Source organism: Erinaceus europaeus, chromosome 19 (genome assembly GCF_950295315.1).
Source record: "Erinaceus europaeus chromosome 19, mEriEur2.1, whole genome shotgun sequence".
Lineage (NCBI taxonomy): Eukaryota > Metazoa > Chordata > Mammalia > Eulipotyphla > Erinaceidae > Erinaceus > Erinaceus europaeus.
In genome coordinates, this window is record NC_080180.1 from 66,956,898 (window position 1) to 66,968,727 (window position 11,830).

Genomic DNA, 11,830 nt, shown 5'->3' on the forward strand with positions numbered 1-11,830 from the left:
GGCCCGGCGTGAGGTCAGTCCCGTCGGGCAGTGTGCGGGTGGCCGGGCGTGGATGCACGTTGCCCACGAGCAAGGCAGGTGCAGTCTTGGGGCCACTTACACGCAGGTCACAGCCCACTGCCTCAGACCACCTGCTCACAGCACATGCACCTGCACACACCTGCACATACAGCCCTGCATGCACACCTGTATACCACCTGCACGCACACCTACACACAGCCCAGTACACACACCTGCATGCACACCTGTACACCACCTGCACTCACTTGCACGCACACCTACACAGCCCAGTACACACACCTGCACACACACTGGCACGCACACCTACATGCACGTACACATGTGCCCAGTACTGGGCTGGGCGCCTGCCGCCCCAGTCTGCCACCTAGTGGCCCTTGCCTGCACTGCGGTCAGGTCAGCGGTGACACGGAGCCAGGGAGGGGCAGGTGACCCCATGGAGGCCAAAGACTCAGGGCAGCCCCGCCGGCAAGGCCAGGAGGCCATTCAGCGTCCAGGTGAAAGCAGACCAGGGTGTGAGCAGAGTCCGCTTTGAAACATAACTCACTTCCTTAAGCTTTTTGCAGAGAAGAATGCCAGCGGCCAGGCAGTGCACACACACCGTGCAGAGACCCGGGCCCGAGCCCCCACTTCCCACCCTCGTGAGTGCTGGAGCAGGTCTGTGGGTGTCTCTTTCCTCTTCCTATTTTTATCTCTGTCAGGAAAAAAAGAAAGTAAAGATAAAAGGCAGCAGGATTGGTAGAGCCCCCCGAGCGGGCACTGAGTCCCCACTGATCAGTGTGTGTGTGTGTGGGGGGGCAGTCGACAGGAAAACGGCAGGAGAGTCTGGTGTGCACCTCCCCACAGAGAAGCCTGGAGGCGGGAGGCAGCCTGCACCCTCCCAGCACCCCGACAGGGAGCAGGGTCCATAGCCACCCTGGGAGTGGGGTCAGGAGGCCGGGCTGCTCTGCGGCCCCTCCCCGCACACGGAAGGGGAATGCCAGCCCGACACTAGGGGTCCACAGCGGGAGACCCCTCCCCACACACGGAAGGGGGATGCAGGCCCGACACTAGGGGTCCACAGCGGGAGACCCCTCCCCGCACACGGAAGGGGGATGCAGGCCCGACACTAGGGGTCCACAGCGGGAGACCCCTCCCCGCACACGGAAGGGGGATGCAGGCCCAATACTGGGGGTCCACAGCGGGAGACCCCTCCCCGCACACGGAAGGGGGATGCCGGCCCGACACTGGGGGTCCACAGCGGGAGACCCCTCCCCATACACAGAAGGGGGATGCCGGCCCGACACTGGGGGTCCACAGCGGGAGACCCCTCCCCGCACACGGAAGGGGAATGCAGGCCCGACACTGGGGGTCCACAGCAGGAGACCCCTCCCCATACACGGAAGGGGAATGCAGGCCCGACACTGGGGGTCCACAGCAGGAGACCCCTCCCCATACACAGAAGGGGAATGCCAGTCCGACACTGGGGGTCCACAGCGGGAGACCCCCATACACGGAAGGGGAATGCAGGCCCGATACTGGGGGTCCACAGCGGGAGACCCCTCCCCGCACACGGAAGGGGGATGCAGCCCTGACACTGGGGGTCCACAGCGGGAGACCCCTCCCCATACACGGAAGGGGAATGCACGCCCAATACTGGGGGTCCACAGCGGAAGACCCCTCCCCATACACAGAAGGGGAATGCAGGCCCGACACTGCGGGTCCACAGTGGGAGACCCCTTCCCCTTACACGGAAGGGGAATGCAGGCCCGACACTGGGGGGGTCCACAGCAGGAGACCCCTCCCCATACACGGAAGGGGAATGCCAGTCCGACACTGGGGGTCCACAGTGGGAGACCCCTCCCCATACACGGAAGGGGAATGCCAGTCCGACACTGGGGGTTCACAGCGGGAGGCCCACTAGAATTGACCCGAGAGCCTTGCACCGCGTGTCTCTCTTTCTTTGAGAATCTCAGTCAGATAGGAGAGGGTCTGGGAGCAGCGCACGCTGGAGCAGATGGGCCCCTCCGGGAGGACCCTCGGGGGCGCAGATGGGCAGCTGGCCGGCGTTGGGGGGCGAGGCCGGGGAGCTGGGTGGGGGTCTGGGTGGGCGCCTCTCCCCCTCGGAGTCGGAGGGAGACGACCGGCTTGCCGGGAGCTGCAAAGGACGGGGGCGGCGGTGTCACCACAAGCCCTCTGCTCTGCGCAGACTGTTCATGGAGGAGAGCCGGAGTTTCCCTCTGCGACAGGTGGGGGCAGGCTGGGGACAGACTCGGGGCTCCGTGACAGGACCGTGCGTTCTCCGCGGTCGGCTCCGGGCTGCCTAACCCACTTTTTATAAGACTGACTGACCAGAGCAGGGGCCAGGCGGTGGCGCACCTGGTTAGGCGCACACATTACAGTGCTCAAGGCCCTGGGTTCGAGCCCCTGCTCCCCACCTGCAGGGGGAAAGCTTCACGAGTGGTGAAGCAGGACTGCAGGTGTCTCTGTCTGTGTCTCTCCCTCTGTCTCCCCCTCCACTCTCAATTTCTGGCTGTTTCTACCCAATAAATAAAGATGCTTAAAATAATTAATAGAGAGACCAGAGCGACACTCTGGCCTGTCCAACACCAGGATTGAACTCAGGGCCTCCTGCCTGTGGATGCAGGGCTCTGCCCATTGCACCACCTCCTGGCCACCTGCCTCAGGCCTGTGCAGTCAGCTGAGTCACAGTCCGCTGTGCACCTGGTCTGACGAGTGGTTTCAAAACCAGACACCGACAGTGTCAGGACAGTGTGGGAGCTGGCGGCGGCTCACCTAGCCAAGCACGCGTGCTCCCATGCGCCAGGACGCGGGCTCAGACCCGCAGCCCCCAGCTGCAGGGAGGAAGCTTCGTGAGCAGTGAAGCAGGGCTGCAGTGGCTCTCTGTCTCTCCCCCTACTTCTTCCTGTCTCTGTCCAATAGATACATACCTGAGTAAATAGAATAGAAGAAAATAAAAAGCCAATCACTGAAGCCAAGAAAGTGGCGGGGGGGGGGGGTGGCGGGGCGAGGAGCCTACCTCCCCCCGGAAGTCCTCCAGCCTCTTGAAGCCATAGAGGTACTCCTGGAGTTTGGGGTCCACACACAGCATCTTGGCCCTCGAGTATTTCAGGTAAGCCCAGAACTTCTCCAAGCCGTACAGCTGTCCTGAGGAGAAGGATGACGGGACAGCGGTCTCGGCCGGCCGCGCCCCGCGCCCAGGCTGGACACTGCGTCCCCTGGCCTGGCCGCACCTGCTGACCTGCCTTTGCCACCGGGGCCCCAGGGCGGGGTGGGGCGGGGACAGCACGGCTCCAACACCCAGCGAGGGCGGGTATCCGGGACCCCAGCCTCCGGGAGTCTGCACGGGCCGCACTCACCCGACTCATAATCCTTCTTGGTCTCCTCCTGAAAATCCTTAAAGATCTCTTCCCGGAACTTCTTCTCCAGCCCATAGCTGTAGAACCTGAACAGGCATTCCAAGCCGTACCTGCAGGAGACAGCCCACCGGGCTCCCCCAGGTCCGCAGGCCGGAGGGCGGGGAGGGGGATGGCCGGGCGCTGGCCGTGGCAGGTACGAGGGACTGCCGGCCCCAGGGTCCCTCTCGCTCGGCCGCCACCACCTCCCAAGCGAGCGTGAAGGGCCCTGCAGTTCCCGGGAGGGGAGGGCCCGGCTGGCAGGGCCAAGGCCACGGCCCCGGGGGGTACAGGGGTGGGGGCGGGGGCGGGGGCCGCTCTCCTCCCCGGGGGCCGCACACCTGTGGTTCTCTTTGGCGTCTTCCCAAGCCAGCTGCCGGAACTCCTCGTACATCTTCTTGTTGAAGTGGTCGCGGAGGAAGAAGGACCAGAAGCGGAACAGCGTGTTCATCTCCTGGGACTGCCCGGCCCCCAGCCATCTTCTCTCTGCAAAGCCGGCACGCGCGGGTGGCGGTGTGGGCGGGAGACTGTGTGCGCGGGGGCTGCAAAGGCCTCTCCTGCCCAAGGCTCTGAGGTCCCAGGTTCAGTCCCCAGCACCGCCATCAGCCAAAGCTGAGCAGGCTCTGGTGTCTCTTAGCAACTAAAACAAATAAAAATGTTTAGAAATGGCAGAACAGGGGAGTCGGGCGGTGGCACAGCGGGTTAAGCGCACGTGGCACAAAGCGCAAGGACCGGTGTAAGGATCCCGGTTCGAGTCCCCGGCTCCCCACCTGCAGGGGAGTCGCTTCCCAGGCGGTGAAGCAGGTCTGCAGGTGTCTGTCTTTCTCTCCCCCTCTCTCTCTGTCTTCCCCTCCTCTCTCCATTTCTCTCTGTCCTATCCAACAACCACATCAATAATAACAACAATAATAACCACAACAACAGTAAAACACAAGGGCAACAAAAGGGAAAATAAATAAAAATAATGTGAGTGGTGTGTGGGATAGCCTGAGCTCCCGAGTCCAGTCCCCACAGAGCCTGCTTCCCTCCTCTCTTTCTTATTAGTAAATCTTTAGAGAGTGGGGGGCTGGAGAGACAGCACAGGCTTCTGCACACAGACCCCCTGCCTGAGGCTCTGAGGCCCCAGGCTCCGTCCCCAGCACCACCAGCAGCCCCGGCTCAGCAGGGCTCTGGCCCACTCCCTCATTCAAATAAATATTCTTTTTTTTTTTTTTTAAACAGAGCCCTGCTCAACTCTGGCTTCCGCCGGTGCTGGGGATGGAACTTGGGGCTTTGGAGGCTCAGGCAGGCAGGAGAGTCTCTTTGCACAACCATGATGCTGTCTGCCCCTGCAAAGCAAGAATTTTTGTATGAAATCAAAAATGCTGGTCCTGGAAGTGGCGCAGCGGATAAGGTGTGGGTCCCCGTGTCTCATAATAAATCAAAACCGAGGTGGGTGAGGGAGGCCCCAGGCCACCTGGGCTCCTGCTGGGGACAGTGAGGACGCCCGCTTTCCCGGCGCCCAGCCTGGCGTGGGGCACGGGATGGGCAGGTGGGAGGTCCCGGGGCCTCGCCCCCACCCCAGGCCCGGGCCGGGCCGGCTCACCGCTCAGACAGCGGCGGTGGTACTTGTGGTAAACCTGCTGCGTGAAGCCGTTCTCCTTCAAGAGCTCGTGAGAGGGGTGCTGCAGCCTGGGGAGCGGGGCGGGGGCGCAGCCAGAGCCCCCCGCCAGCGCCCAGGACCCGGAACCGCTGCGGGAGGAAGCAGGCCGTTAGCCGGACCCACGCACACGCGGAGCTGCCGGCCCAGACGCCGGACGCCAGACGCAGGGCCTGTGGGCACAGCAGCTTTGTCCTGGGGGCACTGCCGGGCAGTAGTGGCTGGGTGCTCTCGCAGGCTCCAGGCTCCCTCTCAGCTCTAGTCTCTCTCTCTCTGTCTCTCTCTCTCAGGCTCAAGGCTCTATTCTCTCTCTCTCTCCCTTCCTCTCTCAGGCTCTAGTCTCATCTCCCCTCTCTCTCTCTCTCTCTCTCAGGCTCTAGTCTCATCTCCTCTCTCTCTCTCAGACTCTAGTCTCATCTCCCCTCTCTCTCTCTCTCTCTCTCTCTCTCAGGCTCTAGTCTCATCTCCTCTCTCTCTCTCAGGCTCTAGTCTCATCTCCCCTCTCTCTCTCTCTCTCTCTCTCTCTCTCAGGCTCTAGTCTCATCTCCTCTCTCTCTCTCTCTCAGGCTCTAGTCTCATCTCCCCTCTCTCTCTCTCAGGCTCTAGTCTCATCTTCTCTCTCTCTCTCAGGCTCTAGTCTCATCTCCCCTCTCTCTCTCTCTCAGGCTCTAGTCTCATCTCCCTTCTCTCTCTCTCAGGCTCTAGTCTCATCTCCCTTCTCTCTCTCTCAGGCTCTAGTCTCATCTCCCTTCTCTCTCTCTCAGGCTCTAGTCTCATCTCCCTTCTCTCTCTCTCAGGCTCTAGTCTCATCTCCCCCCTCTCTCTCAGGCTCTAGTCTCGTCTCCTCTCTCTCTCTCTCTCAGGCTCTAGTCTCCTCTCTCTCTCTCAGGCTCTAGTCTCATCTCCCCTCTCTCAGGCTCTAGTCTCATCTCCCCTCTCTCTCAGGCTCTAGTCTCATCTCCTCTCTCTCTCTCAGGCTCTAGTCTCGTCTCCTCTCTCTCTCTCAGGCTCTAGTCTCATCTCCCCTCTTTCTCTCTCAGGCCTAATTTTCTCTGTCCGTCCAAATTAAAACAATAAAAAAAGAAAAGGAAAAATGGCCCCAGGACGGTAGAGTTGCAGTCCCGGCACTGAGTCCCGCAGTAACCTGGTGGCAAGAAACATAATAATAATGTTCGTCAAGAGAGACACCTACAGCATTGCTCCAGCTCCCCCTCCACAAACTTGGGGGCCGGGGGTTTGAACCTGGTAACATGTGTGCACTGCATAGTTGCACCAAACTTCCTCTTAGTGCCTGGGATGGAGCCCAGGGCACATGTCCTGCCGGGTCTCCGCCTGGTGAAGCTTTGCCACACAGGAACGGGCTCGGCTCTGGGCTCTGGCGTCGGGGCTGGTGTGGCCTCTGGGCTCCAGGCTGCGGCTGAGCTCTGTGCTCCGGGCACCGGGCACCGGGCAGTGCTCTCTCACACCCGAGGCCTCTGGGCTCCGCGCTGTGGGCACTAGGCGGGTTGGGGGCTCTGCTCATGGCTCTGCTCTGTGGCAGGGACCAGTCTTTTGGCTCTAGACTAGCTCACAGGCTCTGGGGACGGGGCTGGTTTCTGGGTGCCTTCGGATCCAGCTGAAGTGCGACTAGTGGGAACAGGACTCCTCTCTCCAGGATCTCAGACTCCCTGCTCCATTTCTGAACATCTTTCCTTTTTTATTTATTTATTTTTTTTTTGGCCTCCAGGGTTATGGGCCCATTGCCTGCACCACGAACCCATTGCTCCCGGAAGCCATTTTTTCCCCTTTTGTTGCCCTTGTTATTTTATTGTTGTAGTTATTGTTGTTGTTACTGATGTTGTCGTTGTTGGGTAGGACAGAGAGAAATGGAGAGAGGAGGGGAAGACAGAGAGAGGGGGAGAGAAAGACAGACACCTGCAGACCTGCTTCACCGCCCGTGAAGCGACTCCCCTGCAGGTGGGGAGCCGGGGGCTACCGCCCGACCCCCTTAATTTTTCTTTTTATATTGCGGGCCAGGTGCTGGCGCACCTGATTGAGCACACACATCACAATGTGCAAGGACCCAGGTTCAAGTCCTGGTCCCCACCTTCAGGGGGAAAGTTTTGCTGTGAGTGGCAAAGCAGTGTTGCAGGTGTCTGTCTGTCTCCTTCAGTATCTCCCCCTTCCCTTTCAATCTCAAGCTGTATCTATCAAATAAAAAAGATAGTGAAGAAAAAAAATTCTATTTATTATTGCACAGGGACAGAAATAGACAGGGGTGGAGGAGACACCTGCAGCCCTGCTTCACCACTCGTGAAGCTTTCCCTCTGCAGGTGAGAACCAGGAGGAGCTTGAACCCGGGTCCTTGCGCACTGTGAGTGCTTAACCAGGTGCGCCACCGCCTGGCCCCCTGAACACCTTCCTCTGCCTCCTGCTCTCTCCTCCCGTCAAGCCCAGGCCTTCCCCACGCAGTCCCCAGCACCCTCCTCTGCCCACATCCTGCGGTCTCTCGGCACCATCCTCCTGCCCCCCTGAGCTGGAGTCACTCTGCAGGGCGTGGCAGCGGGCAGAACGGTGCCCTGGTGGCTGACAGACGGCCAGCTGGCGCAGGGTGGGAGGATGTTGGGCACTGCCAGCGCAGCCTGGGCCACCAGGAACTGTCAGTGTCCTACTGTGCGTGACAGACAGGCGGAAGCCGCGTGGTGCCGGTGAGAAAGTTTCCTGGCTGTTGGGGGGCCGGGAGCGGGCGGGCAGGCTCGGGCGTGTCCAGCCAGGGCGCCGCCCCGATGCAGGGAGCACACAGGGGCTGCGTGCAGGGTCCCCGTGGCAAAGGGCAGCTCCTGGCCACTGCAGTGTCCCCATAGGGCCCACTTCCCTCCATGCCACCCCCCGGCCCAGAGCACGGGACACGACACCTGCTGGGGGCAGTCCGGGACCCCGGAGCTCTGGCGTCCATGGGCCACATGCCAGGCTACAGAGGCGCGGGGTCCTGGCGCTGGTCCTCGCTTCCGGTGGCTTCCGGGGAGACCTCCAGATTGGCACTGGAGGCCGGGAGGCTCCCGCCAAGTCCCACCCCCGCTGGCCCCAGGCGTCCGGCTGCAGGGGACATTGTGAAGTCACAGACTGTAGCCCCGCCGCCCATCTGCCCAGGAGGCCAGGCCCCATGCGGCTCACAGGCTGAGCGAGGGCTGGTTATCCCTCAGAAGCGGGTGGCCACCCGTGGTGTGTGCTCTGGGGGCCCAGCTTCCACACACTCGAGGGCATAGGCGCAAGGCTACAGCAGCTGGCGCACGCAGCCCCCTTCCAGCAGGCAGAGGCAGCTGGGCCTCCTGTCCTCACTGAGCCTCCCCCCCACCCCCCTCCCTGGGCTTCCCACCAGGCACCAAGAGCAGCGAGGCCACGTCTGGGCAGCAAGGCTGCACCCGGGAGCTCAGGAGACGCTGCGTGCCCCCCACCCAGGTGGAGTGGCGTCCCTGGTCAAGCGCAGACAGACATCCCGTGTAAACTAGTCCTGTAACGTCGGTATTGTTGGATCTGGATACATTAAGATATATTTTTCAATTTCTCTTCTTAAAATTGTTTAAGGAAGTTGGGCAGTAGCGCAGCGGGTTAAGCGCACGTGGCGCAAAGCACAAGGACCGGCGTAAGGATCCCGGTTCGAGCCCCCGGCTCCCCATCTGCAGGGGAGTCGCTTCCCAGGCGGTGAAGCAGGTCTGCAGGTGTCTGTCTTTCTCTCCCCCTCTCTCTCTGTCTTCCCCTCCTCCATTTCTCTCTGTCCTATCCAACAATGACGACATCAATAACTACAACAATAAGCAAGGGAAACAAAAGGGAAAATAAATTTAAAAAAACATAAAGGATTAACTTTTAAATCTTTATTGGGTAGAGACAGCCAGAAATCAAGCGGAAAGGGGGAGAGAGGGAGAGAGACACAGGCAGCCCTGCCTCACCACTTGTGAAGCTTCCCCCCAACAGGTGGGGACCAGGGCCTTGAACTCAGGTCCTTCCACACTGTGACACATGCGCTCAACCAAGTGCACCACCACCTGGCCCCTACTTTTAATTTCTTAAAGATTCCTGTTTGTTTACTGAGAGAGACACGAGGGAGGGAGATAGAGACGGAGAGACAGGGACACCTGCAGACCTGCTTCACCACTTGCAGCACCTGTGCTTAACCCACGGTGCTACCGCCTGCCTCCTGCCTCCTCACCACCTGCAGAGCCCCCCCATGGGTGGGGACCAGGCGCTTGAACCAGGGTGCTTGTGCAAGGTAACACATGTGGTCAACCAGGTGCACTACCCGGCCCCTAAGCTATTTTAAGCACTAAAATGAGTCCATCTGCCTTGTGGCTCCTAGAATCTTAGACTCAGCAGGGCACAGTCTTGGGCGTGGGTGTGGGACTGTGCAGCCTCGCAACCCGTAGTCCAGTCTCCACACAAAAAATGAGCAGTTCAGGAGTCGGGCGGTAGCGCAGTGGGTTAAGCACAGGTGGCGCAAAGCACAAGGACCAGCATGAGGATCCCGGTTCGAGCCCCCGGCTCCCCACCTGCAGGGGAGTCGCTTCACAGGCGGTGAAGCAGGTCTGCAGGTGTCTGTCTTTCTCTCCCCCTCTCTCTCTGTCTTCCCCTCCTCTCTCCATTTCTCTCTGTCCTATCCAACAACAACAACAATAATAACTATAACAATAAAACAAGGGCAACAAAGGGAATAAATAAAATATTTAAAAAATAATTTTAAAAAAAGAGCAGTTCTCCCATGTCCGGGTGTCGCAGACTGACACCATGGCTGCTGGACAGCTGGTGTCTCCAGGTTCATGTTCTTTAAATTCTTTTATTATCATTATTATTGCCTCCAGGGTTATTTCTGGGGCTCGGTGCCCACACCATGAATCCACTGTTCCTGGAGGCTATTTTTTTCCTTGTTTTTTTTTATCATTGTTGTGGTTATTATTGTTATTGGTGTCATCATTGTTGGATAGGACAGAATTGGAGAGAGGAGGGGAAGACAGAGAGGGAGAGAGAAAGACAGACACCTGCAGACCTGCTTCACCGCCTGTGAAGCGACTCCCCTGCAGGTGGGGAGCCAGGGGCTCGAACCGGGATCGTTTATGACGGTCATTGTGCTTAACCCACTGCGCCACCGCCCGAGTCCCAGGTTCATGTTCTTTACAAGAAGCTAGAGCAGCGCCCTGCACACAGGCGCCAGGAGCTGAGCGGGACCTCAGGCCTGCAAGTCCTGTTGTCCACCAACCTGCTTCCCAGCCCACACCTTTCCCATGAGCACCAATGGGGCCTGAGCCTCCAGGAATCAGGGCTGCGGCCTCCTCACGGAAAGCCGTGTGGGCCGGGGCGCTGCTCCGTGGGGCCCCAAGGCTGAGCCCCAGCCAGGGACCCCCAGCGGCCCTCTCCCGGGAACCCAGCTTTAGAGATGCAGTGTTCAAACAGGCCAGGCGGTGGCACTACGGGCAGAGGGCCTGGCTTGCAAGGCAGGTGCCAGTGACGCTGGGTTCCCAGCCTCTTCCTTCCACTAAAAGATCGACGGCACGTGGGTCGTTCATTCAAACCCCCTCCCCGCCCGTCAACTGGAAGCGAGCTGTGCTCTGGGTTAAGCAATGAGGTTGAAACGGACAGACTGGGCCAGGTGGTGGCGCACCTGGTTGAGCACACAAGCTCACGGAGCCGGGTCCGAGCCCCGTCCCCACCCGCAGGGGGAAAGATTTGCGAGCGGTGAGGCAGGGCTGCGGGTGTCTCTCTCCGACACATAAGTGAAGACAAGACACATTTAAAAATAAATTGACTGTATTAAAAAAAGATGAAGAGGCAGGGTGGCCTAGCTCAGTGCGGAGGCCAGTTCCCACATCAAACTGGCTCCACCCCCAGCATTCATGCTTCAGAAAGACTGAGCACTGTCACCCCAGAAGCCAGGAGCACCAGCCAATCCACTGAGCAGGGCCGCGGGTAACGGTCAATAGCGGTCCCGTACCTGAAGGATGTCGGCACTATTTCAACACACAAACTCCGGCTTTAAACACCGCCACTTGGCTTTATATCATCTCTAGACGCTAAATTTAAACAACACCTCTGCTTTTTTCTTTTTCACCAGGGCCCTGCTCAGCCCTGGTTTACGGTGATGCAGGGGATTGAACCTGGGACTTCGGAGTCTCCTGCATGAGTCTCTTTGCATAACCGTTTGGCTGTCTGCCTCCAACTGCCTCTACATTTTAATGAGCGCTTTGCTGTCCTTGGTCTAGAACTCGGGCAAAACGTGGCTTCTGGTGGTGGCCTCATTGGCCAGGGCCACTGGGCACTGAGCTAAGCAGAGGCCGACTCGTCAACACTGGACAGAATGTCCCCCGTCTCCAGATGTGACTCACGGCACACAGCAGACGCCTGGGACCTCGCCACTCATGTCGGGGGCTCTGAACGGGAGTCGCTTGGGGTGCGGTGCCCCAGGACGCTCCTCCCACCCAGTTTCAAGGACACCAGGCCCACGGGTTGTCAGACAATCATCAGGGGTGGCCCTCGGCGTCCAGAGCCAAAGCGGGACACACGGGGTGGCCCAGAGCTGACCCCCGACGGGGCAGTAGAGGCCTGCGCCGCACGGCCTTGCCCGGCCTCCTGGTGCGCTGGGGGGAGGGGGTCTGACAGGGACGGCGCTGGTGGAAGCTTCCCTCCCCAGAGACGCGCACCCAGGTGCAGGCCCAGGTCCGAGCCCCAGCACTGCAGGGAGAAACCAAAGCACTGGGGAAGCTGCGGCACCCGGCCCCTTGTCTCCCTCAGCCCGAGTGGAAGCGCGGAG

The 11,830-nt window shown here is 60.0% G+C and overlaps 2 protein-coding genes across 2 annotated transcripts in view; one reads left to right on the forward strand and one right to left on the reverse strand.

The window, feature by feature from the left end:
* SCLT1 (sodium channel and clathrin linker 1) overlaps positions 1-11,830 on the forward strand; it is a 243,932-nt gene that overhangs the window by 107,003 nt on the left and 125,099 nt on the right. The window lies entirely within an intron of this gene.
* Positions 2,686-8,108, reverse strand: LOC132534668 (la-related protein 1B-like). The gene is made up of 5 exons (XM_060179088.1): positions 7,947-8,108; positions 4,999-5,144; positions 3,755-3,899; positions 3,378-3,487; positions 2,686-3,165 (listed from the first exon to the last, which is right to left on the reverse strand). The coding sequence occupies exons 1-5, from the start codon at positions 7,994-7,996 to the stop codon at positions 2,984-2,986; spliced, it is 633 nt and encodes a 210-aa protein (XP_060035071.1). The 5' UTR covers positions 7,997-8,108; the 3' UTR covers positions 2,686-2,983.

Excerpts from the sequence above, each read along its gene's own strand:
- LOC132534668 (XM_060179088.1), bottom strand. The coding sequence starts at position 7,996 with ATGTGGCCCATGGACGCCAGAGCTCCGGGGTCCCGGACTGCCCCCAGC. Across the intron at positions 3,900-4,998 it reads CCACCGCCGCTGTCTGAGCG|AGAGAAGATGGCTGGGGGCC; the intron begins GTGAGCCGGCCC and ends CCGGCTTTGCAG. Across the intron at positions 3,166-3,377 it reads CAAGAAGGATTATGAGTCGG|GACAGCTGTACGGCTTGGAG; the intron begins GTGAGTGCGGCC and ends CCTTCTCCTCAG.